We start from the raw sequence: 26,185 nt of genomic DNA, 5'->3' as shown, positions 1-26,185 counted from the left end.
TTATGGGTCTGAGTCTTGATGTTGGCTCAGGTCATGATCTCAGGGTGGTGAGATCGAGCCCTCTGTCATGCATGGAGCCTGCTTGGGGTTCTTGGCTCTCCCTCTGCCCCTGCCCCAAAACGCTTCTCCTTCTGAAGTATGTGTTAAAGTTAAAAACTTCTGACTGATAAAATCTTGACTTTTCTTAAGATTCCTAGCAACTGGTGACTACTCAGAATTAGCAGCTCTAAGGTTTGCCTTAGAGCTTAGAGATAAACTCTAAGGTTATCCCCCAAAGACAGTGTTATGTCCCAACACATCTTTATAAACTGAACAGAATAGAAAACATTATTTAACCCTTGAGAGAAATAAAAATGAGGTGGTAGGGGAGAAAAGGGCCTCTTGAAACAAATCTATGCTAATGGAGGGGTGATGTAATCTACTTACACATACAATATTTTCCAGAAGCCATGCAATAAAGAAGGCTATAGCTATGTGTCTCTTCAGCATCCTACCTTCTCCACAGATAGCAGACCCTCCCTTCTTTGGAGACTGACCCTTACCCATTCAACCATGTTATCTTAGGTGGGGCCAGCAAACAGAAAACCTGCGGTGAGTAACATGACCCATGATGGACCAAAAAGAACTTCCACTGGGGTTTCTCAAGTTGGTACAAAGAGAGGGTCAATCACTGTAGGGTACTGAGGTTATGAAATATGAACACACAGGTGTCACATATACTCCCTGCCGTGCGAAGGGCAGCTATACTCGGGAAGCAGCAGCCGACATACAACAGGGAGGAACAAGGAGCATGAGGGTAGCAGAGAGAGACAGGGAGACACCTAAGTGAGTCAGAGCTCCCCTGGCTCTCGTCATCCCTGAGGAACAGCCACAATAACACTCTGCCCTTCCCATAGTTTGGCTACAAAGACAAAAACCTGGGTGGCTCAGTGGGTTAAGCATCCAACTCTTGGTTTCAGCTCAGGTCATGATCTCAGGGTCCTGAGACTGAGCACCTGGTTGGGTTCCGAGCTTGGCACAGAGTGTGCTTCTGTCTCTTTCCCTCTGGCCCTCCCCCCACTTGGATGCACACACACTCTAAAATAAATTAAAACAAACAAAAAAACCTTCTTGTTTTCCCTAAGCTAATTCAATCCAAGCTTCTGTCACTTATAGCCAAGGGTTCTGACTAAAATAGAAACGGATACTCAAAGTGGAGAGAAACACTGAGGAGAACTCGCTGAGTCAAGCTGAGGTGTGGATGGGAGCAACTCTCCAACCCAAGGGGGGATCCATCAATCTGCTGAGGAAAGCAACGAGTTAACCTGTACTCTCTAGGGCGCTGGGACTTAGGTCTTGTGCCCCTTATGGCCAGAGTTCCAGGCACCTTGAGAGGAAAAACAGGATGGAGCAGTGATTTCCTTAATTCTTCAGAATGACACTATAAGGGAGGGAGATAGGTTATCTGAAAACAGTTGCCTCAGCCCAACTGGGGTGAGATAATTAAGACAACTGGGGTCTTATGGGGGTTGTATTGTTCCGGGAAACCCCAACACAAACCTCGGATGTTTGGCAGAGTTGGGGTAGGGGCTGTTACCCAGTACGTAGACAATCTGTGGCTCTAAGTGCTTCTGGACAGACTGCCAGCCTCTGTTCTGCTCCTCCTTTCCGAGCCTTCTCATTCCTGGGACGGGCTTTCTTCTGGACTCCCCTCACTGCTGCAAACCACTGCCTCCTCTCAGAGTCAGCTGAGGCCTTGGTCTTCTCCAGTCCCCAAAATCAGTGTCCACTCACCTATCTGCTCTGCTGCTTCCAAATTCTCATTGCTATTGTCTCCTCTTCCGATTTTCTTTCTTCTGGTGGGTTTATACTCAAGATAATCTCTTGGCTGCAATTTTGGCAGTGTTTCAAAAGGAAACATAGGCAAATGTGGCTTAATATGCCATGCTTTCTGTCCCTTCCCTGTCCTATCTGAATTACAATTTTCCTCCTTTCTGATCGCTACCTTGTACAACATATTACTTGCTTCAGGGTAGGGTGGGTTAACTTGTCACAAAAAGACATACAGAGACCTGACCTGGATGAGTGGACACGGCCTAGGTATCCAGGGCCCAGGGCTGTCAAAGGAGGCGACAGACTCCTGGGAGAGTTGTGCACGCATTCGCAGGAAAAAAAGGGACAAACCAACAAAGAATACAAAGAATATGTAGAATACTGCCTTATGTGAAGGAAAACCCTGTTAGTGGAAACGGTATGAGAAGGTGTGCATAGGCGTGTGTATGTACCCACTTCTGCACACATTGGTGTGCTGGGAAGTCAGTGGTCTGCCAACAACTTTTTTTTTTTCCCCCAACAACTTTGTTATCTCTCTTTCCCATGGCCACTCTCTTCTGTTCTTGACAATATAACCTTCTTTTGCGGAAATGCTCCTCCCTCTGTTTTGATGATATAGGGCTATCAGGCGTGGCCCATCACAGACACACGGAGGAACAGTAATACAGTCCAAGACAGTAGGATCCTTCCTTGGAGTTTTCTAATAGGAGGTAGGAAAATACAACCTCTTGAGTGCGGACTCCATGGCTGCGCACCTGAGGCCATCAGCAGTACTGGGAGAAGGAGTCACAGCAGCAGGGAAAGGAGATGGCATTCTGGAGGTAACCAAGGGATAGAGAAGCTATAGGCGGGCAACCCGGCAGCTTTTCAGTTCCTTTTATGACCCATGGGCACTTGTGTCCTTTGCTTCCTCCTTTTGCCTTTGTCTTTGTTGGTTTGTCCCTTTTTTTCCTTGTATTTTTTTTTTTAAACTAAGAACATGTAACATGAAATCTACCCACTTAACAAATTTTTAAGTGTAGAGTATTCACTAGGAACATGATGTTACAGAGCAGATCATTAAAACTTAGACTTTTTCATCTTGCCTAACTGGGTTTGTGCTTTTTTTTTTTTAATTTATTTTTTATAAAAGGGTTTGTGCTTTTTGATGTTAAATTTTAATACTGGAAGTTAAAAAGAGTTGATAACAAATATACCAACCAAATGCACAAAGCAGCAGTTTCATATTTCAAGTTTTTGTTACTGCCATAGTTCTATGAAATGCCCACAGAATTGTGAAAATTTAAATATTCATAAAAATTCATAAAGCTAAGGCTTTGGGAGATATTAAAAAAATTTGCATCGTTTACCATATTGGTCTGAAAATACATTATGATTAAAAACACTACAACAGTCCAGAGAATAATATCACCGTTCACATTCTGAACCCCGTGGAAAAGGAGGGACCGAAGCAAGCCTCGGAGGAAATCAGGTAGAAGGGGGGATTTTAAGCCTCTGCTTTACGGTTTTCAAAGTTTTGCATTGTTTGTTTTTAAATGTATTGTTTTGGTTCTTTTAAAAGCAAGGAAGTGTCCAGAAATTATTTAGACTGAAGCAAAAATGGAATTTCCATTCAATTATAGCAACGTCAATATAGGCATACGAAATGAATATTACACAGAGCAAACTGCAAAATGGAACCTTTCAGGAACAGAATTCCTAGTATCTCACATGACAGCCAGCATCTTTGCAATGGATTAAGTTTCTTTAGTAAGTAACTCTGGTGGCTCCTGAGTCGGCTAAGTGATTTTTGGCTCAGGTATGATCTCGGACTCCTGGGATTGAGCCCCATGCAGGGCTCCGCACTCAGCAGGGAGTGGGCTTGAGGATTCTCTCTCTCTCCCTGGCCCCTGTCCTTTATCCCACACATGCGCATGCACCCACTCTCTTTCTAAAATAAGTAAGTCTTTAAAAAGTAAAGAAAGAAAAAGATAAAAAGTAACTCCCACATTTGTGATGACCTTCTATTTGGACTAACACATTATTTTTGACCCTTTGTGGCTGTTACTTTTACACCCGCTGCCTATTGAAAATCTGTAGCTCTTAAAATTTTTCTGCATTTTTACTACTGTGCATGTTCTTGCCTAATTCAGTGATTTATGTCTTACGCTGAGTTCTAAAGGACACCTCTTATTTCTGGAGAGTAGCTTTAATCCCCTTGAGGATTCTCTGGCCCAGCAGAGGAGGGTCTGTGACTTGGCTGATGTGCTGGGTTCCTAGGTTTCATCAGACTCTGGAGACACAGGTCTGATGACATTCAGAGGAGGAAAGAAAAAACCGATGAGTCCTTAAGGAAGTACACAGAATAAATACTAGCTAGAAATTTACACTGGTTTGGTAACTTGGGCCACAAAAAGCCCAATCTATGACTTACGCAATGAAGTCCACACAGTACATCATAATCTCATCCCAAATATAAATGAAATCTCCTAAAATTCTAAGGACCACATTGTTGGGGGGGGTGCACCTTGTTCCCATGTGGCCTCTACTCCAGCAACTACTCTCCTTGATAAATGAAGGCGCCCATCTTCCGTGCGGGCCTCTAAGGGCTCGGGCCGCCTTTGTCCCGCAGCTAACCCCATGCGGTGTGACAGCCATCACGAGGGTTGACCAGCTCTACCAGACCTAGCTCGGCTGGAAAGCTGTACTAGCTAAAATGCTGACTTTAGAATAAATCTTAGTCCAGGCCACAGTACACCACCTGAAACTACTTCAGCAGAGGCAGATACTTCGTGAGTGACAACTGCACTTGCGAGGGATCCTCTGCCTGGGGCTTACCGCAGCGGCACCCAGAGCAAGACTGGTCCTTCCACAGAGGCAGCAGTGAGATTATGATGATGAGAGTTCCCCATCTCTGTCTTCTCAAGCAGCAAAACATTGTTCAGAAAGAGCCCCCCCGCCAACCACCCTCTGGCAGCTACGTTTAGCTGCAGTCACTGAATGCCTGGTGATTTGGTCACCAGGCACTTGGGGCCCTCAGGGACTCAAGTGACTCAGAGTGACAAAACAAGTAAATGAAGAGAAGAACTCAGATGAAGTGAAACCCTAATAGCCATCATTGCTAAGACCAGTCTACCACCAAGCTGACTTGGTCCAGTAATCCACCTTGGCTTCCTGGTTTTGAAATGGAAACACCCCTGGAGCTGGGATTTAGACTAGTTTAGATTCTGGGTCTGGATTTGAATGCTAAGGTGTTTTAACATAAAAAAACTAAGGATGGGATGCCTGGGTGGCTCAGTGGGTTAAGCCTCTGCCTTCAGCTCAGGTCATGATCTCAGGGTCCTGGGATCAAGGCCCGCATCAGGCTTGCTGCTCAGCGGGAAGCCTGCTTCCCCCTCTCTCTCTGCCTGCCTCTCTGCCTACTTGTGATCTCTCTCTGTGTGTGTCAAATAAATAAATAAAATCTTTAAAAAATAAAAATAAAATAAACAAATAAATAAATAATAAAAAACCTAAGGACTAAGGCCAGCGAGGGTGGTGGCAATATCTAGGTAGATGGGAGAGGTTTACTTGTTCTGTATCCTTGCAGAAGTTCTGTTCTTCCTTGAAAGAGTATTATTTGTAAGTTACCGTTTCTTACCCACTTGTTCTCTCATTAGTTTACTTCTTAAATAATGAAAACTATCTTAAACTCTCACATAACCCCCACAAGGTAGACACTATTATTGTTCCCATTCTATAAATTTGAAAGATGAAGGTATGGATCTTGTTCAAGGTCAGGGGAGGGTGGGGATTCGAACGCTGAGAGCCTGGTTCACATCTACGCTCTAGTCACCAGTACCCCTCAGCTCTGCCCAGAGGAAGCGGTGTGGCTGTTCCCTGCTGGCGATGTCTCAGGAAGGTGGTGGGCAAGCACTCCCACCTGGTCAGTCTTGAGTCTCCCAGTGGTAATACTGCATTATCAGGTCACTCTGATTTATCAAATTTATTAACCGCTCTACTCCAGGGCAGCCTTACAGCGCACTCCTCAGCTTCCTCCAAGGCTCCGTCCCAAACGTGCTTGATGTAAGAATCCCCTGGAAAACTTATTGTTGAAGGTGTAGCTTCTCAGGATCTCAGAATCCACTGGGTTTGATGTGGTCCCAGAAGATTATATTTTTAACAACTGACCTAGATTATTTTTCCGAGTCTTCTCATCAGTCAAGTTTGGGAAATAGTGCTCTAGGAGTTTTAGCCAATGGGAACAAATACAGTTGATCTTAAGTATTATGTATTATATATTAAGTCAAAGTATCATTAAGCAGATGACATTTCTATAGCTGAATTAATCCAAAGCAATCAGTACATATGGCACAAAGTAGTTTTCTTCAGGAAGAACTTGGGGAGTCAGTTGGAATGTCTTTGTTGGTTTTTTTTCTTCCTCTCTCTGGGTGATGACTGTTAGAAAGAATTCTTTAATGGCTGTGCCCTTGAGGGAGTTTCTGCAATGCTCTGATTATGGAACAGCTTAAATCAAACAGAAAGTAAGCCATTTTATAGAGTTCTTTTAAGTCCTGCCTAAGAGAATTCTGGAGAAGAGTAAATTAAATAAAGAGAAAGGAGTACACAGTTCCAGTTCCTTGTAGGACCCTAAAGGGAAACTCCTTGTATAACTAAGAGAGAGACTCCACTTTCAACATAGATGTTCATGAATCATATACAGAATGATTTAGGTGAATATCAGGGATTAATTCAATTAACACAGTCTAATCAGGAAGCAGAAACCATCTCTGACATTTAAAGAACACAAATGCAAAATTGTTGTAATTCATAATCATCAAAATATTGTTTAATGTTAATAAAAAAAAAATCTCCAAAGTACCTAATCTGCTTTGACACTATATTCACTGCTTGTCACAAGTGAGAGCTTACGCCCCAGGCACCCCTCAAAGCAGACTCCTTTGGTTGCTATATTTATGAGTTAGTCGGGAGAAAAGGAAGAAAAAAAATTAGAAAATAATATTAAAAGACAGTTAAAGAAGGAGAAAGAAAGCCAGTCCTTTCTATCCCATGGAAGGCTCGGCTCCCCAGGCCAGGCCAACTCTGAGCAGTGGCTGAGGCGTGAACCCAACGTACCTCTTGGTGGGGGTGGGCGCTCCAGAGGACGCGGAGGCGTGGCTCACCAGGGCGTCATTCATATTAGCCAGCGGGCGAGGGGGACTGAAAGCAAAGACATTTACATTATATTAATAATTACCAACATGACCAGGGGAAACAAATGAAAGAGTGATAAGAGCAAAGGAACCAAGTATCATTCCACCTGATAAGCACAGTGGGAGCCGGGTGGGAATCGATAGGTGCAGCCCAAGCAAACTCCACAAGAAGGGTTCTCGAGCTCAAAGCCCGCAGACCACAGAGCTGTGCTGTACCAGGAGTGACCAATGACCCACACACGGGGACAGGGAGATGACTCCTCTGGCTTTTGTTTCGTAGTTCAGTATACAAGTCTGAGTTGCTACTTAATTTCTCTGTATTTTAGGTGTTTCCAGAGTTAGGAGACCTTTGATGTTTGTGGTATATTACACAGGTCAACAATAGCAACATACTTGTTCTTCCTGATTTGGTTCACTATCTTCCCTCAGACTTAGTTTCCATACTGGTTACCAAAAGAGACTATTATTGGCCCTTTACTAGAATCTTAATAATCGACCCATATTTTATACTGATCCTTTAGTTAGAATGCTTTCTTTTATAACCTAATCCAAATTCAAATTTGAAAGTAAGTATTTTTAATAACTTGTCTTTAACACTGGTTTTCTGGAGGCCAGGTCTATGGCTCCCTCTTGGAGAGTCTTAAAGGAACAAATCCAAACTTACCAAAAGGGAATCTATGATTTTGCCCTTCAGCTACTTCAGCTGGTCTCCCTCCCCACCACCTTCAGCTACAAAGGGTTTCTGTCTCACATGTGGAGCCACATGACTATTGCTAAATATTACTCCTGGGAAATCTCTCACTTCCTCCCCTAAATTGAAAGAAGTACTTTTCAGAGAAATTTGACCATCAAAGCCAAAAAGTGAAGCAGAAAAGTTCTTCTCTCATATTTAGGTGTTTGGGAACTAGCTCCTGGTTTCTCTTTATATTTAAGTGCTGAGTTAATTATGCGAAGTGTTTTTGTAGAGGTTATACTTAGCAAGTCTTGGTGAATATTAAGGGAACAGAGCCTTTGCTATTTTGCAGGTTTTATAGTACATTCAAACAAAGACTCAAGGGAAAATTTTCAGGTAAAGCCAAGGAATCTAAAGGAAAGGTTAAAAGGGATAGATCAATCAGTCACCCTAACTGCATACCTACCTACGTACCTAACTCTGTATCTTTCTATATACACTCCTCCCTTTCTTTTAACTCAATTTCATTTCTGGGTAAGGAAATATTTAAAATATTTAAATATCACTGAAATATTTTAAATGATTTTCCATTTAATGGAGAGGATCAAAGATGGTATATAATTTGCAGTGAACAGATTTAGGGCTCTTGATTTTTATTTTTTATTTTATTTATTTAGTTAGTTAGTTTAGGGCTCTTGATTTTGAAGCCACAACACTATGTTTATTGTTACATTTTCCTCCCTTTACGTGACAAGTCACAAAGACATTCAGATTGAAATACGCCTTTCTAGGTGACCATGTAATTCCACATTATTCATCTCCCTACCTATCTTCCAGGCAGGTGTCCAATATTGCCCCCAAACTTTCAAGCCTATTGACGCTGGTGGCTGTGCTGAGTTATAACCAATCAATCAATCATTTTAGGCTGACTAATAAAAATAAACACAGAGGTTAACTTAATTTTCATCCTAAATTTATATTTTGTCTCTAGTCCTTTGAAATCAATTGTCCAAATGGAACAAGGAGACAATTCCTATGAGAGAAACAAATCCAACACAACAGCTTTTTATGCTTGAGGGCACCAGAAACATTCTGCTCCTGAAAATAGAACAGGTTTTGCCTCCCTAATATATTATTATTCATAATTCATGTCCCAAATAAGATAAAGACATGCTCATGTTGCTTTCAGAACTAATGTAATTACCTAGTATTTTTCAATATTGAAGATACTACTACATTCAATTTCCTGTCTGATATTCTCAGAGGATAAATGACAAAAGAAAAAAAACTTTTTAAAAATTTCTTACACGGGATCCATGTGATAAAATTTCATGATTTGTAGTATTTTGTTTGGTCTGATGCCACAAAAGTCATTAATAATCATCTCTTGCTCTTGTGAGATATCAGGCACAATTATTATCTTAGAGTACACATACCAGAGCCTCTTCTCCAATATTCAGAACCAGACAGTAATGATTACATTGTAAGTTGGAAGCTAATCATAACTCCCCCCAAACTTCCAAGCCTCTGTGAACTTCTAGCACATTTTGCTAGAGAAATTGGTACTATGTGTTTGTAGTCCAAGATGGAAGAGGTATTTGAAAACATAAATGGTGTCTTTACTGCAGGACCTACCACTAGACTCACAATTCCCTGTGAAAGCCAACAATTCAGACGTGGTCTTAGAAGATGTAATATACCATAAATGACTTCTGGCTTAAAAAATGTTTCATAGCTCCTATAAGACAGCGAAAGAATGCTTTCAGGTATGAAGTAGACATTAATGGTACCAGTTACTTACAAAGCAGAATTGATCCAAGTTATCAGATCAGTTTTGGTGGCTGTCTGTAACATTCAAAACCTGTTGAATACCTTGAAGAGGCAACAAAGATCTTCCTTTGGTGAAGATCTCAGCAAGGTATCTTTAGACACTAGTGAGTTCTGTGATACTCAACTGACCACCAACCATCACTTTGTACAAATTCAGGAGGCTCCTTCTTTGTTCATAAGACATGCCGATTTTTTGATAAGAAGATAGAAGCAAATGGATGCTACAGATAGAAGTAATCTGCCAGGCAGAAGAGGTGGGTATAAAAAGACGACTTGGAGAGAATTTTCAAAATCTTAATCAAAAGGAAAGAAGCATTCTTACTGGGTGTCTACTCATAAAAGATAAGTAAGACTATCTTTACCTCAATAACATAATCATATATTGATGAAGACAGATATATAAACAAATTATCGAATTAAATGAATGCAAAGTAGTGAGAGCAGCAACACAAGTACAAAGTGTTGAGGAGTCCAATGAAAAGCAGTGACTCCTGCCTGGAAGAAGGAGGGGCAAGTGTAGTCAGGGTGAGCTAACACTGAGGAGAGACATTCCTTGCTACAGAAAAAAATCAAGGGCATCCTAGATGGACAAAGTGATTTGGGAAAAGGGATTCAAACCCAAAAGTACGTGACATATTTGGGGCTAACTTAGTTGTCTAGACCCAAAAGCACTTGAAAGGGAGTAGCTGAAAAATGTCTCTGGAAAGTAGATTAGGGCCAGGATGTGAATGAAGCCTGTTCTACCACAAGCTAAGAAGTTTGGACTTTATACTAGAGGCAGTGGGGGAAGCATGGAACACTTTCAAGTCAAAGGATAATGTACTTGTAACTGGGCCTTGAAAATATAACCTGAGAAACTTGTAAATCACTCGTTTTAATCAAGGGTGTGCATAGGAATAATCTTTGAAGCTTTCTGTAAAAGTTACTAAGGTACTGTAAAAGGTACTAAGGTCTACCCCTCAGTTTGGTGAACCTCAGTCTTGAGGGGAAAGAGGACTTTTTCTAACACTTATTCCATTTAAAAATCACTTACGTAGAATGGATTGGGAAGGAGGATGGTATGGAAGTTGGGAGACCAATTAAGAGGTTATGACAATTGTCCAGGTCAGGGATTATAAGGGTTGACAGTGGGAAAGAGAGAAAAGGAAAAATACTGCTGAGATGATAAAAAAAATAAAAATAAAAAAGATAAGGTACAAGAACTGAGTCAGTACGTGGGGTTAGTGGGCCAAGAATGACTACTGGTGGTTCATGATATCAATATCCAAACCAGGGAACACAAGAGGAGGAAATAAGATTTGGTGTTGGGTAGACAGAATGAGCGGGGAGGATTTCACTTTTGAAATTTCTGAATTTGAAGTTGCGTGGATAAGTACAGGTACGTGATACCTAGAAAGCAGTTGAAACAGGAGAATAGGAACCCAGGTGCCATAACAAGTCTGAAAATAATTGAGAATCGTCATTTAAATTGTAGCTATTCATTTAAGTTCTGATCACTATAAAGGTGTATTTTTATTTACTGTTTTCAGATAGAGCAGGTTTGGGGAAATATCCAGTAAGAGGATGGCTTAGATAACAGGTAAAGAGCTTCCAGTTACTGGTCAGATACACCTCTTACCGTAAAGTAAAAATTTCACTTACTGGTACAAGGCATTTCACATTACTTCTCTTATGACCAGACCACTCCAGTTTATTCTAGTGGATGCATTGGAATGTAGACTAATTTAAAATTAAAACTGCTACAGAATCTCTCTTAGGGTTTTAAAAGCTAGGAACAGATGATGAATACTTCATCATGCATTTAAAATCATAAGGACAAATTATATATAACTGTATATTTCTTTTTTCATTTATCAACTATTTGTTCTCTACAAAGTGGGTGGTATGGTGCTAGCTGCTAGAGATAAAAATGAAAGAGATAAAAACTTAAGTCCTGGGGGCCTGGGTGGCTCAGTGGGTTAAAGCCTCTGTCTTCGACTCAGGTCATGATCTCAGGGTCCTGGGATCGAGCCCCACATCAGGCTCTCTGTTCAACGGGAGCCTGCTTCCTCCTCTCTCTCTGCCTGCCTCTCTGCTTACTTGTGATCTCTGTCTGTCAAATAAATAGATAAAATCTTAAAAAAAAAAACAAACTTAAATCCTTTAAGGAAGAAAAATTATTTATAATAAAAATAACTTACAGAAAAATAATTACAATATAATGCAATAAGTATTTAATAGAAGTAAGAAAAACTGTAACATGCCATGGGAAAATATTGAGATCACCTTACTGCATAAAGAAAAACGTATTTCTAGGATGTTGAGCTAAATGTAAATGTTAAGTTATATAAATTAGAAAAAAACACATGGGTCTATGGATAGAAAGGATTTGCTAAGGCCAAAAGTAATGGAAAAATTAGGAAGGAAAAGGATATTTAATTTGAATTTAAAAAATCAGAAAAGAAAGAAAAATATAAATTTAGGACATTATTTCAGTAAATGTGACAGATCAAGAATTAATAGCCTTAATTTATAAGGAGTCACACAAATTTATAACAAAATTATTTAGGTTTCAATTTAATATAAGGGCAAAGTGAAAATAGACCTTTAAAAAAAGAAATATAAATAACATAAAAATACTTTAATTATGAAAAAATTATTAAAATTATAGACCATTCTCCCTTCTAAAAATAATAATGATGTTTTTTAAAAAGGTAATCCTTAGTGCTGGAGGGGATTTTCTGACACAGCTCATAAATTTACTAAGTAAGAGTGAAAGTATGAAGTTAAGCAAAATTTCCAGAGGGCAATCTGGCAACAAACACATCCACCAGAGATCTTTAAAAATGTTCAGCTTGACTCAGCAATTCCCTTTCTAGAATCTATTCCAAGGAATTAATCAGAAATACAAAGGTAGATTTATATTTTAAAATATTTATGGAAATATTATTTACAATAAAATAATTCTGGAAGAAACTTAAATGTTCAAATATGAGGGGAAGGAAAAGTAAGCCCTAGTACATTCATAATTATAGGATATTACACTGTCATTAAAATATAATGCTTATTAAGCCTTTCTAAATGCTTAGCACGTAAGAGGTAAAAAAGAAGGGCAACATAGCTACAATAATAGGTAACAATTATTGAATGTTTGATGCATACCTATCAGACATGGTGTTTAAAGCCTTAAATATATTATTTATTTTATCCTCACAGTAACTCTGTAAAATAAGATAAAATTATACATACACATACCATGGTCTCAGCTAAATAATATAATAATATTAAAATATAACAATAATATAATATTATAATAAAATAATATAATAAGTGTAAAACAAAGTATCTGAAGGAAATATGTCAAAATGTTAAGAGAAGCTTGATTATGGGTAACTTTCTCCTATCTATTTATACTTTCCTATATTTCCACAAATTCTCCAGTTAAATTTTTCCTGATTTTCAGAGAAGATGCTTAATGTAAAAAAAATATATATAAAGTAGGGAAAAAAAGACAAAAAGAAAAGGTGTGCCTGGGTGGCTCAGTCAGTTAAGCATCCAACTCTTGATTTGGGCTCAGGTGAAGATCTTGGGGTTTGGGGATTGAGCCCCTCATCAGGCTCTGTGCTAAGCCTGGAGCCTGCTTGAGATTCTCTCCCTCTGCTTCCCTCCATAGGGAGAAAAAAGACAAAAAGGTAAAATAGAAACTTTTAACACCACTGAATCAAATTCTCTAAAGTAGTGTACTATTTTTGTTATTATTAAGAAAGCAAACGAAAAGAAAATGCTTAATGAATTGAGAGTCTGTTAGTAGACGAAGACCTTTAAATGATTTAAGTAGATACAAAACTGCACAGCCCCCCAACATCCTTACCACCACACTCCCCCCACCAAAGAAAGTCCAGAAAACGTGTTAGATCAGGCTACATTATCTCCTCTACCAGACTATAAGAAATGTGTGTGTGCGTGTGCGTGTGTGTGTGTTGGAATCACTGTATTTTGACTATGGGGCCGAGTGGGAGACACGGCTCAGGCTCCCAGGCAGTATTTGCTGCTTGTGAGTTAGCCCTGCTGTGGGCGGAGTACAGAGGACTGAAGCGTGGCCAAGAAGTCCCTGTCCTGTTAACTTCAGCTTTGGTGAGACGATTCTCGGAGCACGGAGCGATGGCATAACCAGCGGTTGCATCTGTAACTGTTTCTGCATTGCCTGCAGCCACAGCCAGTGGCCTATGTGACTTCGTCAAGGGATCCCAGAACAGATTGTCGTTAGTAATAGGAGCACGAGTACTGGTTGAGTGCTCACTACACATCACACTCGGCTCAAACATTTCCCAAGAAGACACTTATTTAAACCTCACAATCCCCAATGAGACAGATACTATTATTTTTTTTTAAGATTTTATTTATTTATTTGACAGACAGAGATCACAAGTAAGCAGAGAGGCAGGCAGAGAGAGAGGAGGAAGCAGGCTTCCTGCTGAGCAGAGAGCCCGATGCGGGGCTGGATCCCAGGACCCTGGGATCATGACCTGAGCTGAAGGCAAAGGCTTTGACCCACTGAGCCACCCAGGTGCCCCAACAGATACTATTATTAACTTTATTTTACAGAGGGAGACACCAAGGTACAGAGCGAAGGAATCGCCCTGAGGTCACAGCCAAATTGGGGCAGAAGTAGGATCTGAGCCAAGGAAGTACAGTATGGCTCTTGTGTCTCTGCTGGTAATCACTACGGCAGCGCCTGGACTACCTTCAATTGCTATGCCATTAGAAGAGCTCACTTGAGACTGTTTAGTCTTTGAATTAAAAACAAAGTCATGGTGTTAGATCACAGTTCCTAAAAATTATTTCTATAGGAAATAATCTATTTCTATAGGTCAATTAAAAAGTTTCTATAGGAAGATGAAACTACATACCCCTGGAGTATAGTTTTGGGGTGACGTGTTCTCCCCCCAGCACATCATCAGAGCTCTGTGTTACGAATGCCTATCTGAACTCAGACCATCCCGCTGCAGAGCTCCTCCTTCGCCACCTCTAGGCTGCCTCAAGGAAAACGAGATAAGTTAGTATAAACTGTTTCCTCCAAAAACAGATCTCTAATTTATTAAGATGAATTTAAAATCTAATCTTAATTTCAAAGGTCTTGTGGATTCCTCATCTCAGCCTAACAAACTACATATATTTAATGAGCAAACTATCTAGTCTATCAGCCAGGCTGCTGATAGAAGAAGAAGAAGAAGAAGAAGAAGAAGGCGGCGGCTCAGGACGAGCATTGAGTGTAATTACTTATTTTGGTTTTCTAAGATGACTCAGCTCTAGAGGTAAACACTTTTTGGGCAGAGCTCTCTAACCAGGGATGTGAAAATACAATGTCATTATTTAAGCAAAACTGCTACTTAAAATATTGTGCGTGAATAAAGGGGTGCATGAACAAAGCCAGCCACAGCCTGAGAGAACCAGTGAGCTCCTGGGCAGCTATGGGGGCTGTCACCCTTCTGCAGGTTCTCTGACCGAAGTCCTTCTGTGGGAAGGCGTTCAGATAGGTGGCTATTTAACCCTACCCTAGACTTTTGAAAGTATTTGCTCATTATCTTGCTCTTCCTCCCAGAATATTCTTCCGATTACAGAGGTTAAGGCTGCAGTCCTACAATCCCCTTTAACTTGACAGTGATCTGCCGATCACCCCACTTTGGAACTTTTTACCTGACTTTTGGGTTATGACTGTCAGTGTGAAAGGGAAGATTTTATTATGCCTTATGCTCTCATCTACTTGATCACTACCCAGACAGCACTTTACACATGAGGTACTCAATCGTTCAGTTAAATAGTTTTGTAGCCAGCTATGTGCCTTCAATTCTAGATACTTGTGTTCCTTCTGAAATGATCTTCCCTACTCTGATAACATTATTCTCGTCTTTAAGATCACAAGGTAGATTTCACCATACTTTAACACAAATTCAAAATTCACTGTGTCGACCACATCATTCTTTCATCTACCAAACTACTCGGACTTTCCGTATGCTTCCAGCAAGCTGTTCTTCGCCACTGCTTTCAAGTCTTCCCCTAGATACCCATCTTTGGCAAGGTTACATTCTTTCTAAATTCTCTTATCAGAGAAATGGTCCTGAAATTTCAGTATCTCCACCAAACCCTTCTGATTACTACAAACTCCATTTAAAGAAAGAAGGACCTTATTAATATGCAAAGGAAGTAAGAGCCGTGCCGTATTCATGCCCAGTACCGTCCTGGTTTTGAGAAAAAGCAAAAAACAAAGTGAAGGTTGTGTCTGCGACAAGAAGTTTATAAACCAATCGGTCCTCATATCATCCATCATCACTTAAGCTTCAGCTTAACCTATTACAATTCTTAGGTCAAATGTGACTCAACAATTATCACTTAAAACCAAAAATGTGTAAGATCATTTATTAACGAAGAAAGACAACTGAATTACTTCCAACAATTAACTAAAGACCAGTACAACCAAAGAGCTAGAAGAATCTTGTGGAAGTTAGAAGATCTGCTGTATATTCTGCCTTTATTTTTTTACTTTTAGAACACTGGAGAGGGTTGGGGAGGGAAGGGGCAGTGAACTAACGTTCGTTGAGTAGGAGCGTTGCATTAGCCTTGAGCTAGGTCCTCAGATACATTATTTGAATTCTGTTACTACTCCTCATGGTATTCCTATTTCACTAATAAAGAAATAAAGGTCAAAGAAGAGAATTAACATGCTCCAAGTCACAGATTAGTAAGTGGCAGAACCAGTCTCAGAAGCCACTTTTTTCTGGTTCTAAAACCACTGAATAATTCAAATCCACAGACTCACCATCCTACAGCAGGCATCCCTATATTATCCAAATGAAAATTTCAGATTACAGCTCTCACAGAAGAACAGGACTACTGGCTTTTGATCTGACTTATAGTAGTTTAGGGAAAAAAAGAGGAATTTACTGAGTGTCTTCACTAAGTGATCACTAAATTCATAAGGAAACTTCTAGAAGGGTAGGGGTGAGCTGGCTTCCAGGACACTGGGATGTCATTAGGACGTTGACTCTTATCCTTGCTGAGATCTCATTTTGGGTCTGAGTCTATACAGATCTCGTGGCTTTTTACACTTAACAAGAAACAGTTTCTGCCTAATTATACTGTAGCCTCACCACTGGAGAACAAAACCTCTCCCCTCATTCCAAGTGGAAATTCCCGGAAAACCCCCTCTGGTACATGAATGCCCAATACTTGGGTTGGTAGTACTCCCAGAACAGCCAACACAGGGCTGAGAGAGGACCAAGTCTCTAAAGAGGTTATTGTTTCTAGAAAAGAAAGGTTGCAGAGCAAATCAATGAAAAATATTCCCTTACTTAAAGATTAACTTTCTTAAAAAGCAAAGTGTTAAGTGGAAGCGTCCACACACTTTGGGATCTCTGTTGGGGTTACCAGCCGAGATGAACGCTACTGTAGGATGAAGGTAGCATGTGTTTCTCTCTTCATTGTCACTAACCTCCAAAATTTAGCAGTCTACAAAACTAGTCATGGACCCCCACATTGAAACAATATATGATCTAGTAAGAAAGACAGTTTATCTAATTATTCCATTATGAGGAAGAGAATCTGTGGGAGGAGCAATGACCTGTAACACGGGACACTAACTACAGCTCTGGTGAAATATGAAGGAAGGCAGAGTCTAAGACCCCTCTATCTCTACAATTCTATTACTCGCTCAAAAAGCACCCTGCTTCTTGACAACAGTTATGACAAGTGCAGATCATTTTTATGCTCCTTGAGGAATGTGATGTTTTGCTCTTTATTTCTACATACCAGACCAAAACCATCTCCTGCTACTCCACCGTGTTCTATGGTTATCTGCCAAAGCAAAGTTAAACAAACAAACAAAATTGCCTTTTGGAAAACTGTAAGGTGAGAAAAAAAAAAAAAACAAAACCATATGGTACAGAAAATGTAGTACAAATATAATGTTACACACTTATAATGAAGATTCTCTGACTTCTAGATTAGTACATTTATGATATTGGTCTTTTACTATTATTGAACCAACAGAGAGATTTAAATTTCCAAACCAACTACTAATCTAAACACAATGCAACTAATTCATCAATGTAACAAAGACCTTCCAACAGACACACATGCTTCAATTTCGATTTCTAGCCGTTTCATCATAGCCATTTGTGGTATAATACTTATAATGAAATATTTCTCAGGAAGGAAAGGTTTACCACAAACATTCTTATACTGAACTTTCACCACCAGACAGCAGCTAGAGACACCCTGAGGAATCCAGATACCTTGCTCTAACTCTGGAAAAGGGCAGAACTGCAAAATGAATGACTGGATTAGCAAATTATTTAGTACTGTTGCTCAGCTTAACATTATTCTACTGAAAAAGCAGGGAAGTTATCTGTAAGACAGATAACTAAATCAACAGAAATGTACTATTTTATCTTAAAAACCTTTCCATGCCGAATCTCTCCTTCTTTGTTCTCTTTATTCATTAAATTTAGAGAGGAACTAGTCAATACTTTATGTAGATGTCAACTCCTGTATTTCTAGAAAGATGAGAAAAGATAGCAACTTAAATACTTCGACAAGTTTCTGTTCACAGAAAGGTCAACACAACAATGTCATTTCCTGACTTGCTCATATGGTTATTATGAAATCTGTGTTCAAAAATGGAAACTGACACATTCTTAGAGAAGACAGCTGATTCTCAGGTATTTTTACCATGAACCAGACAGGACAAGATAGAGTGGGCTTCCCCTTTTTATAGTAAATCCCTGGGAAGTTCCAGAGGCTCTTGCATCCTGCCAAAAATAAACATGATCATCATCAGCCCAGCAGCTCGAGCAGCAAAAACATTAAGGCAAGGAAAAGCTATCAAACCTTTACGTTCTGTAGCAAATGCCTCTTCTTTCTCTATGGTCATGGCATCTAGTGCGTTACACTGCTGCTGTCTCTAAGGAAACAGAACAATCACATGGCGAAGGATCTTCTCCGCAAGGTAGTTTATCCCACGGAGCATTTTGGGGAGAGCAGGTACGGGAGAACCATGCATCAGAAGGTGAACACACATCCGCACTCCCGCAGCAAGCCCGTCAAGCAGCCAAGTGCAGCCGAGGACAAAAAGGCAGAGGTAGAGAACAGGGACCTCTCCTTGGATGCATAAACATGAACCACACGTCTTGCAAGAAAATCCAAGTTCTGCTGCAAATCACTGACCCAATTCATGCAGCCAGCAATTCCGTTCTGACGGGGCTGTTACAGAGCACCCCCTACGTTCTCCCCTAACTGCCTGCTGCCTGAGAGGAAAGCAGCCTGCCGGACCGTGGCTGCCGAGCAGTTCTAGTAGGCAGGGGTCAGGAGGAAGGGAAAACTGGTAAGCCTTGGTTTTTTGGTTTGTTGCAGGAATAAATGGGAACACAGGGTGAAAAAAAACAGACAACGGTGTCTACCTCCCCCTCGGACGTCAGGAGCTCCCTGCTTCCTAAGGGCAGCTCGTCAGAGGGCAGCTGAGACAGGAGGGGTACAGTGTAAGCCCCAGCTGGGCTTTCAGGGACACCTCCAGGGGGCACCCACAGGATAAGAACATCCCAGCCCCCTGATCTCCTTCCTCTTCTCCACAGCCTCCATCTCTCTGCGCCTGGTCTGCATCACCATCCGCAACACCACGCGGCAGCCCTTGGCTGGCGGAACATTTGTAACATCGGGGTGGCTTTCTCTTAGTCCGCTGGGGTCCAGACAACTTTTGATGGTTACGCATCTGAACTTGTACGGCTGCAATCACGTTCTTAAGTACAGCTCTCCCATGCCATTCTGCTCAAGTCATTGATTTCCTACTGGTCTCCCAAATCAGGACCAACACCTTCCTTTCTACACTCACTGCCCAGACATGACAGCCTCAGGTCCAAGGCCGGCTTAATTTTCACCATTTCTTTACGCTTCCTAAGTGTCCAAGCAAAAATGTTGCCCAGGGCCTGAACTTTTTTGCCACAGTAAAACAAAAACAAAACAAAAATGGTACAAGATACATAAGTGTTACACTAAAAACAGGAGGAAGTCAGAACAAAACCCAGACTAACAACTGAAGTGCCTGGCAGAGAAGTCTACCGTTTGCTGAGATAAATGAAAAGGCAGGAGAAAACAACCCAACAAATCAGAATGCTAGCGGGTTTGTATAAACACTTTGATATCAATTTTAAAAGCCTAAAGAAGAAAACGGATGTGTGTGCTTGAATTCTTGGCAGAAAATGAAAGAGCTGATTTCTATGACATGTCAGAAATGAAATAAAAACAAAATAGCAGCGGGACAGCTTCCAAGGCTACAGACTAGGAGGAGTCACAAAGGGGAGCAGAGCACAGAAGGTGAAGCGCGACGCGAACAACAACGGGCACAACTAATTTAAGGGGGAAAAGAACTGCGGCATAGCAGAGACTGAAATACCTTAACTTTACAATAAAACACATCAAAGGGGAACCAGAGCAGCGGGGAGTGAAATGAGCACGCATTGGGGAGAGCTGGGTTCTTGCCCTGATTCTGGTACTCAGCGGCCAGAGAGCGAGCTACACGGTGCTCAGCTAGCTGGTCTGTGAAATGAAGGGGCCGGTTCGAGAACAGTGGCTTCACATGTGCTCCTGGAGCGTCAGAGGACTCCGCGAGGGGCCTCGTGACCACAGAGGAGAGCAGGAGGAGGGCTACTCTCCTGCCTCACGTCAGTAAAGCAGCTGTACTTCCACTCTATGTAAAATGCCATAAACAAAATAGTCCACGGCTCCTTTTCAGCAAGCTTGAAAATCCCTTTCCTTATTACTAAATTTAAATTAGAAGTCTCCGCTATACTCACACAAAGTATCTCGTTCTCTTCCTTTATAGGACTTAACCGGTCTGCAGTTACATGTAATCGGCAGTGGCTTTGCGATTGGTCTCAAAAAGATCATGTTTCTGAGAGCAGGACCCACAGTGTGCTGCACCCCTGGGCTCACACCGCATGCCTAACAGCCTCACACCATGACTGGCACGTAGGGGATGCTCAACAAATACCGGTTCAAGAATGAAATCTTGTGATTCGACTTAAGTTCTAACCTACCTGAAACAATGTGTTAACTAACCCTAAAAGTGCAAACAGAGGAAGGGCTCAGGGGAATTTTAAATTGAGAAATATGTCTAGACAAGGAATTCAAAGGATAGCCAACAGGCCATTTGGGATGCTTGAGCAGGAGGTGTCACGAAGATCAACCAGTGGGCTCAGGGGCACACTGGAGCACATGAAAACGGCAGCATTTCCTGTACAGACGAAACAACTAAATGCGTCAGGCCAGTGATACCTGCTAAGCAGTTCTGGTATTTAATTTCTGGGCCAAAAGAATCTAAAAGTAATTTGAAATGTCCTAATACATTAGGGAGTTTGCAAGGGGAATAAAGAGCCACACATCATTCATTAAATGTGTATCACAGTCTGCTGGAGAGGCCACACAGAGACCTCTGAAGACCGTGCTATGACGGTGAATTACAAATCAGCTGAAGAAATAGTGGGGAGACCACTGGTTCAAGGTGGCAGACTGAGCACATGCTGAGAGCTTACCCTCCTGCACCAAAGAAAAACGATTTAAAGATAGAAAAATAAATTGATGCACACATAGCTAGAAACAAAGCAAAAAAAAAAAAAAAAAAAAAAGAAACTCTCTTTAAGCCTAAAAAAAGAAAAATGAAGACTCCCCCAAGGAAGAGAATAATACAAGGGGGCATTGTGGTGAACAGGGGCTGTGCTGAGCTGCTGTGACCCCCACACAAGGATGGCGGCCCGCTTCTGAGGAAGCTAGAAGACCTTAACCCACACCACCACCCCTTGCCCCCGCAAAATCAGAGAAAACAGAGCATCTATAAAAGTCTTTAAAGTTAGTACATTTAATATCCTCAGCCACCTAAGAGATAGAATAGCACCCATTATAGCCTGAAAAATAACAAGTAGGAGATTTTAAAAATGAAAATCACAATTATTGAGATTAAAAACAAAAACAACAACAACTCCAAAGACAGGCTGACTACAAGGCTGAATCCAGAAAAAGACTGATGGTACTTTTTTTTTTTAAGTTAACAAATGTGACAGCTAATTCCAGTTTTAAAGTCTGTATCTCAGAGTTCCAGAGAGACCAAAGAGAATGAAGGATTTTCTAGAACTGATGAAAGATATGAGCCTTTAGAGAATAAGAATCTTTGAGAATTAAAACAAATTAAATAATAGAAATAAACTAAAAAAAAAAAAAAAAAAGCTCATAGCCAGATGGATTATAGTAAAACTTCATATTGCTAATCTTACAAAGAAAACCCTAAAAGTACCAGTAAAACATGAGTCAACAGAAAGGAAGGAGAATCATATTGTTACCAGATTACAAGGTAATACAGGCTACAAAATAATAGAGGAATGATATCTGCGAAGAATGAAGGGAAAGCATCTTTTGGCTAGATTCTAAATTCAGCCAAATTATCATTCCACAGTGAAGGTATACCACAACAATAGGCAAGAAAAAGAAAATATATCCAAATTGTAAAAGGAAGAAGTAAAACTACCTCTCTTTGTAGATGACATAATCTCACATACAGAAAACCCTGAAGAACCCACCAAAGGGTGCCTGGGTGTCTCAGTGGGTTAAGCCTCTGCCTTCAGTTCAGGTCAGGATCCTAGGTTCCTGGGATCGAGCCCCACATCGGACTTGAGGCTCAGCAGGGAGCAGGCTTCCCCCTCTCTCTCTGCCTACCTCTCTGCCTACTTGCAACCTCTCTCTGTCAAATAAATAAATAAAATCTTAAAAAAAAATCCACCAAAAAACAGGGGTCAGCCTTAAAAAAAATCCAACAAACAAGCAAATCCCCCCACCAAAACTATTAGAGCTAGTAAGTCCCATAAAGTCATATGGCAAAAGGCCAATACAAAAAAATCACTTGTATTTCTATCTACTAGCAATGGACAATATAAAAGTGAAATTAAGAAAACAATTACATTTACAACAGTGCCAAAAAGAATAAAACACTCAGAAATAATTTAACCAAAGAAATGGAAGACTTGGGGCACCTGGATGGCTCAGTGGGTTAAACCTCTGCCTTCCCCTCAGGTCTCGGGGTCCTGGGATCAAGCCCCGCATCAGGCTCCCTGCTGAGCAGGAAGCCTGCTTCCCCCGCCCTCTCTGCCTGCCTCTCTGCCTACTTGTGATCTCTGTCTGTCAAATAAATAAATAAAATCTTAAAAAAAAAAAAAAAAGAAAGAAAGAAATGGAAGACTTGTATAGTGAAAACTATCAAACACCACTGAAGGAAATTAAAGAAGAGCTAAAAAAAAAAAAAAGGAAAATATTTCATGTTCATGGACTGGAAGACACAATAGTGTGAAGATGGCAATAGTCCCCAAATGGATCTACAGATTCATTTCAATCCCTACCAAAATCATAGCTGCCTTTTAAAATAAAAAGCATTGATCCTAAGTTCATATGGAAGTATGAGATAAGTAAAATAGCCAAAACAATCTTCCAAGTTGCAGGACACATACTTCCCAATTTCAGCTTATAGGAGTGTGTTCAAAGGTTCACAGATATTCCTCAATTATCCATTTTTCTCTCTAGATACAGAAATCCCTAATCCATACACAAAATTATTTGGCTTTGAAAGTTTCTAAGCATAACCACTACAAGGACTGAGCAACAGATCATGAAGGCTTTTGACTTACTATCTACCTGCTATCCCTGACTGCCAAGAGCACCGCACCTGGTGCCCTGTTCTGTCTGTCGCACTGCCTGGAGGAGACTGACAACCATACTCTTACAGATTCTTCTCTCAAGGTCTTCACTGTCCCGATCTCTCCTCTGCCCCCATAACAAAGGTTGGGGAAAATGACAAATGGACACAATCACAAGAAGTTAAAGAATGCTCCGCAGGCAGGAATGCGTGTTAGAAGGAGTCTAGGGCATCTTTCATTTTGAAGATGTTAAATTTTTAGATCCGTCAGTGATCTTTGATTTGTAACTTACTCCACCATATCCACGCCAAGACACTTGATTTGATTCATTTAAAGGTTTATATGTTCAAATTAGTTTTTGGAGACCTTTTCTTAGGAAAGATCATCTTATACTTAGGGTCACTTTCCTTGTTTTGTTTTGTTTTTTTAAAGTATTTTGTTTATTTGACAGAGAGAGAGAGAGAGAGCAGCAACAGAGTGAGAGGGGGAAGCTAGCACCCCGCTGAGAAAGGAGCCCAATGCAGGACCAGATCCCAGGACCCTGGGACCATGGCTGAGCCATCCAGGCACCCCACTTCCCCTATTTTTTAAAACAAACAAACAAATCCAAAGTTTGTTACTACTTGTACTTCTACTTAATCCTATTTCTCTCCTTCCTTCCACTGCTACTTAACATTTAAGATCACAATAATTTAAAAATTTAACTTTATGTCACTTTCATGAATCAGCTTTGTCCAAACTCTTTGGGGTTTTGTTTTTGTTTTTGTTTTTAAGTAGGCTCCATGTCCAACACGGAGCCCAGCGTGGGGCATGTCCAAAATGGAGGTCTAATGCTACCCAAATGTGTTTTACCTGTAGGTATCTCCATTTCTATTATTTCAGTTATTCAGGCCAAACTGACTTCTCTTTCTCTCATACTCTGTGTCCAATCTGTCAGCAAGATTTTTATGCCACTATATTAGACCACTTCTAGATTTTTAAGCTCTCAAAGTTCACACAGATGGTATCGATGGTAATTTAATCAATTTCTTAAAATGAAGATGTTAAATATTCATCTCAAGAAACTGTGGAGAAGCTCTTAACAAGACGGTTTTTCCTGTCATAAACTGGACACAGGACATGGGTGGAAAATCACAGCTGGGCTTGACACAAAATTAAACATGAGGTGGTGATAGCTGGAAAGAAATGACTGAAGAGAAAAAAGAAGTCACTTAAGTTCCAAAAAGAATTCCATTAAAAAAGTGAAAAGTGGGGCACTTGGGTGGCTCAGTGGGTTAAGCCTCTGCCTTCAGCTCAGGTCATGATCCCAGGGTCCTGGGATCGAGCCGCCCCGCCCCCCTCTCCCAATCGGGCTCTCTGCTCAGTGGGGAGCCTGTTTGGCTCATGGATAAACAAAAGAGGAAAAGCCTGAAAAAGGCAAAAAAGGGCACTCAGGAAAGGGAGTAGTTGGCTTGGGAAGTTCATGAGTCAGCTCCGAGGGGCAGGAAGAGATACAAAATTTTCAAGGGTAAGTAGGAGGTAGGTTTGGCTGCAGCAGCACAGGCTTTATAGTACATAAATTTAGCAGAAAAAGATAAGATTCAAAGAGTGGGGTGGGGCCTGATTACACAGGGTCTTGAATTCCATCCTGAGGAGTGCCTCCTTAATTCCATAGGCAATGGAGTTTTGCAGACTTTTAAACAGGGAAGTAATTTCAAGATTAATTTGTTAGAAATATGTAGATCGATTTGAGGTTTAAGAAAAATTAAAAGGGCTAATTTAGTAGATGCTAAACTGTGGTACTAATCAAAAGTGGGTAATATAAAGACCTATAAAGATGCTGAGAAATATTGAGATTATTCTAAATTGCAACCAGATCACAGTATACACATTCTATTAAGAAATTCCACTCAAGGGGCACGTGGGTGGCTCAGTGGATTAAAGCTTCTGTCTTCAGCTCAGGTCATGATCTCAAGGTCCTGGGATGGAGCCTCACATCAGACTCTCTGCTCAGCGGGGAGTTTGCTTCCCCCCTCTCTGGGCCTGCCTCTCTGCCTACTTGTGATCTCTGTGTGTCAAATAAATAAAATCTTAAAAAAGAAAAAAAAAAGAAAAAAAAGAAATTCCACTCAAGGAGACTCTGGCTGGCTCAGTCAGAAGAGAATGTGAGTCTTGATCTCAGGGTCGTGATTTTGAGCCCCACACTGAGTACAGAGATTACTTAAAAATAAATAAATAAATAAATGAATGAATAAACTTAAAAAAAAAAATTCCATTCGATGAAATACAATTCTGAGACTTAATGTCTGCATTAAATTCCATAATAGGTATACCCTAGGCTTGGCTTGGGACAAAATAAAGCTCAAAGAAAAGCAGATTTCCCCAATAGTAAGAATGAGTACTTTTCAGGGATTTTTTTTTTTTTAAGCAACCATAATTACTTCAAAAGTAACATAAAAATGGATTATAGACTAAATCTAAGGGTTAAAACTATAAAATTTTTGAGGAACACACAGGAGAAAATTTTTGTGACCCTGAGTCAGGCAAAGATTTTTTTTTTTAAGATTTTATTTTTAATCTTGTGCGGTCTCTCAAATACATAAATAAAATCTTTAAAACAACAACAAACTTGTTTTTTAAAAAATATCCACACAAAAACATAAATGTTCAGAGCAGCTTTATCCACAACAGGCAAAAACTGAAAATGAACCAATGTCCAACAACTGCTGAGGGATAAATAAAGTGTGGTATATTCATATAAATAGGTATTTTCAACAATCAAAAATCAAAGGTTTTTGATTTAAAAGGTTACTGATACTTGATGCAATATGGATAAACCTTAAAAATATTATGCCAAACAAGAGCCAGAAACAAAAGACTATATTTTATATTATTCTATTTATAAGAAATTGCTAGAAAAGGCAAAGTCATAGAAATAAGAAGTATATCAGTGGTTGCCTTGGGGCTACCAGTGGGAGCTGGAATTGATCAAAAATAGGCAGCAGGAAACTTTT

The 26,185-nt window shown here is 40.4% G+C and overlaps 1 protein-coding gene across 11 annotated transcripts in view; it reads right to left on the bottom strand.

Moving 5' to 3' along the window:
* The window catches only part of DTNB (dystrobrevin beta), a 235,954-nt gene that overhangs the window by 72,672 nt on the left and 137,097 nt on the right, over window positions 1-26,185 (bottom strand). For all 11 annotated transcript variants that reach the window (XM_013052982.2, XM_045079298.1, XM_013052985.2 and 8 more), the window contains one exon: window positions 6,907-6,990. In XM_013052982.2, coding sequence (XP_012908436.1) covers window positions 6,907-6,990 — 84 coding nt within the window. The remainder of the gene's footprint in view (window positions 1-6,906; window positions 6,991-26,185) is intronic.

Source organism: Mustela putorius, unplaced genomic scaffold, assembly GCF_011764305.1.
Source record: "Mustela putorius furo isolate JIRA1106 unplaced genomic scaffold, ASM1176430v1.1 tig00000281_pilon_pilon_pilon, whole genome shotgun sequence".
NCBI lineage: Eukaryota > Metazoa > Chordata > Mammalia > Carnivora > Mustelidae > Mustela > Mustela putorius.
Note: the sequence above shows the minus strand (reverse complement) of the source record. Positions and strands in the feature narration are given on the sequence as shown.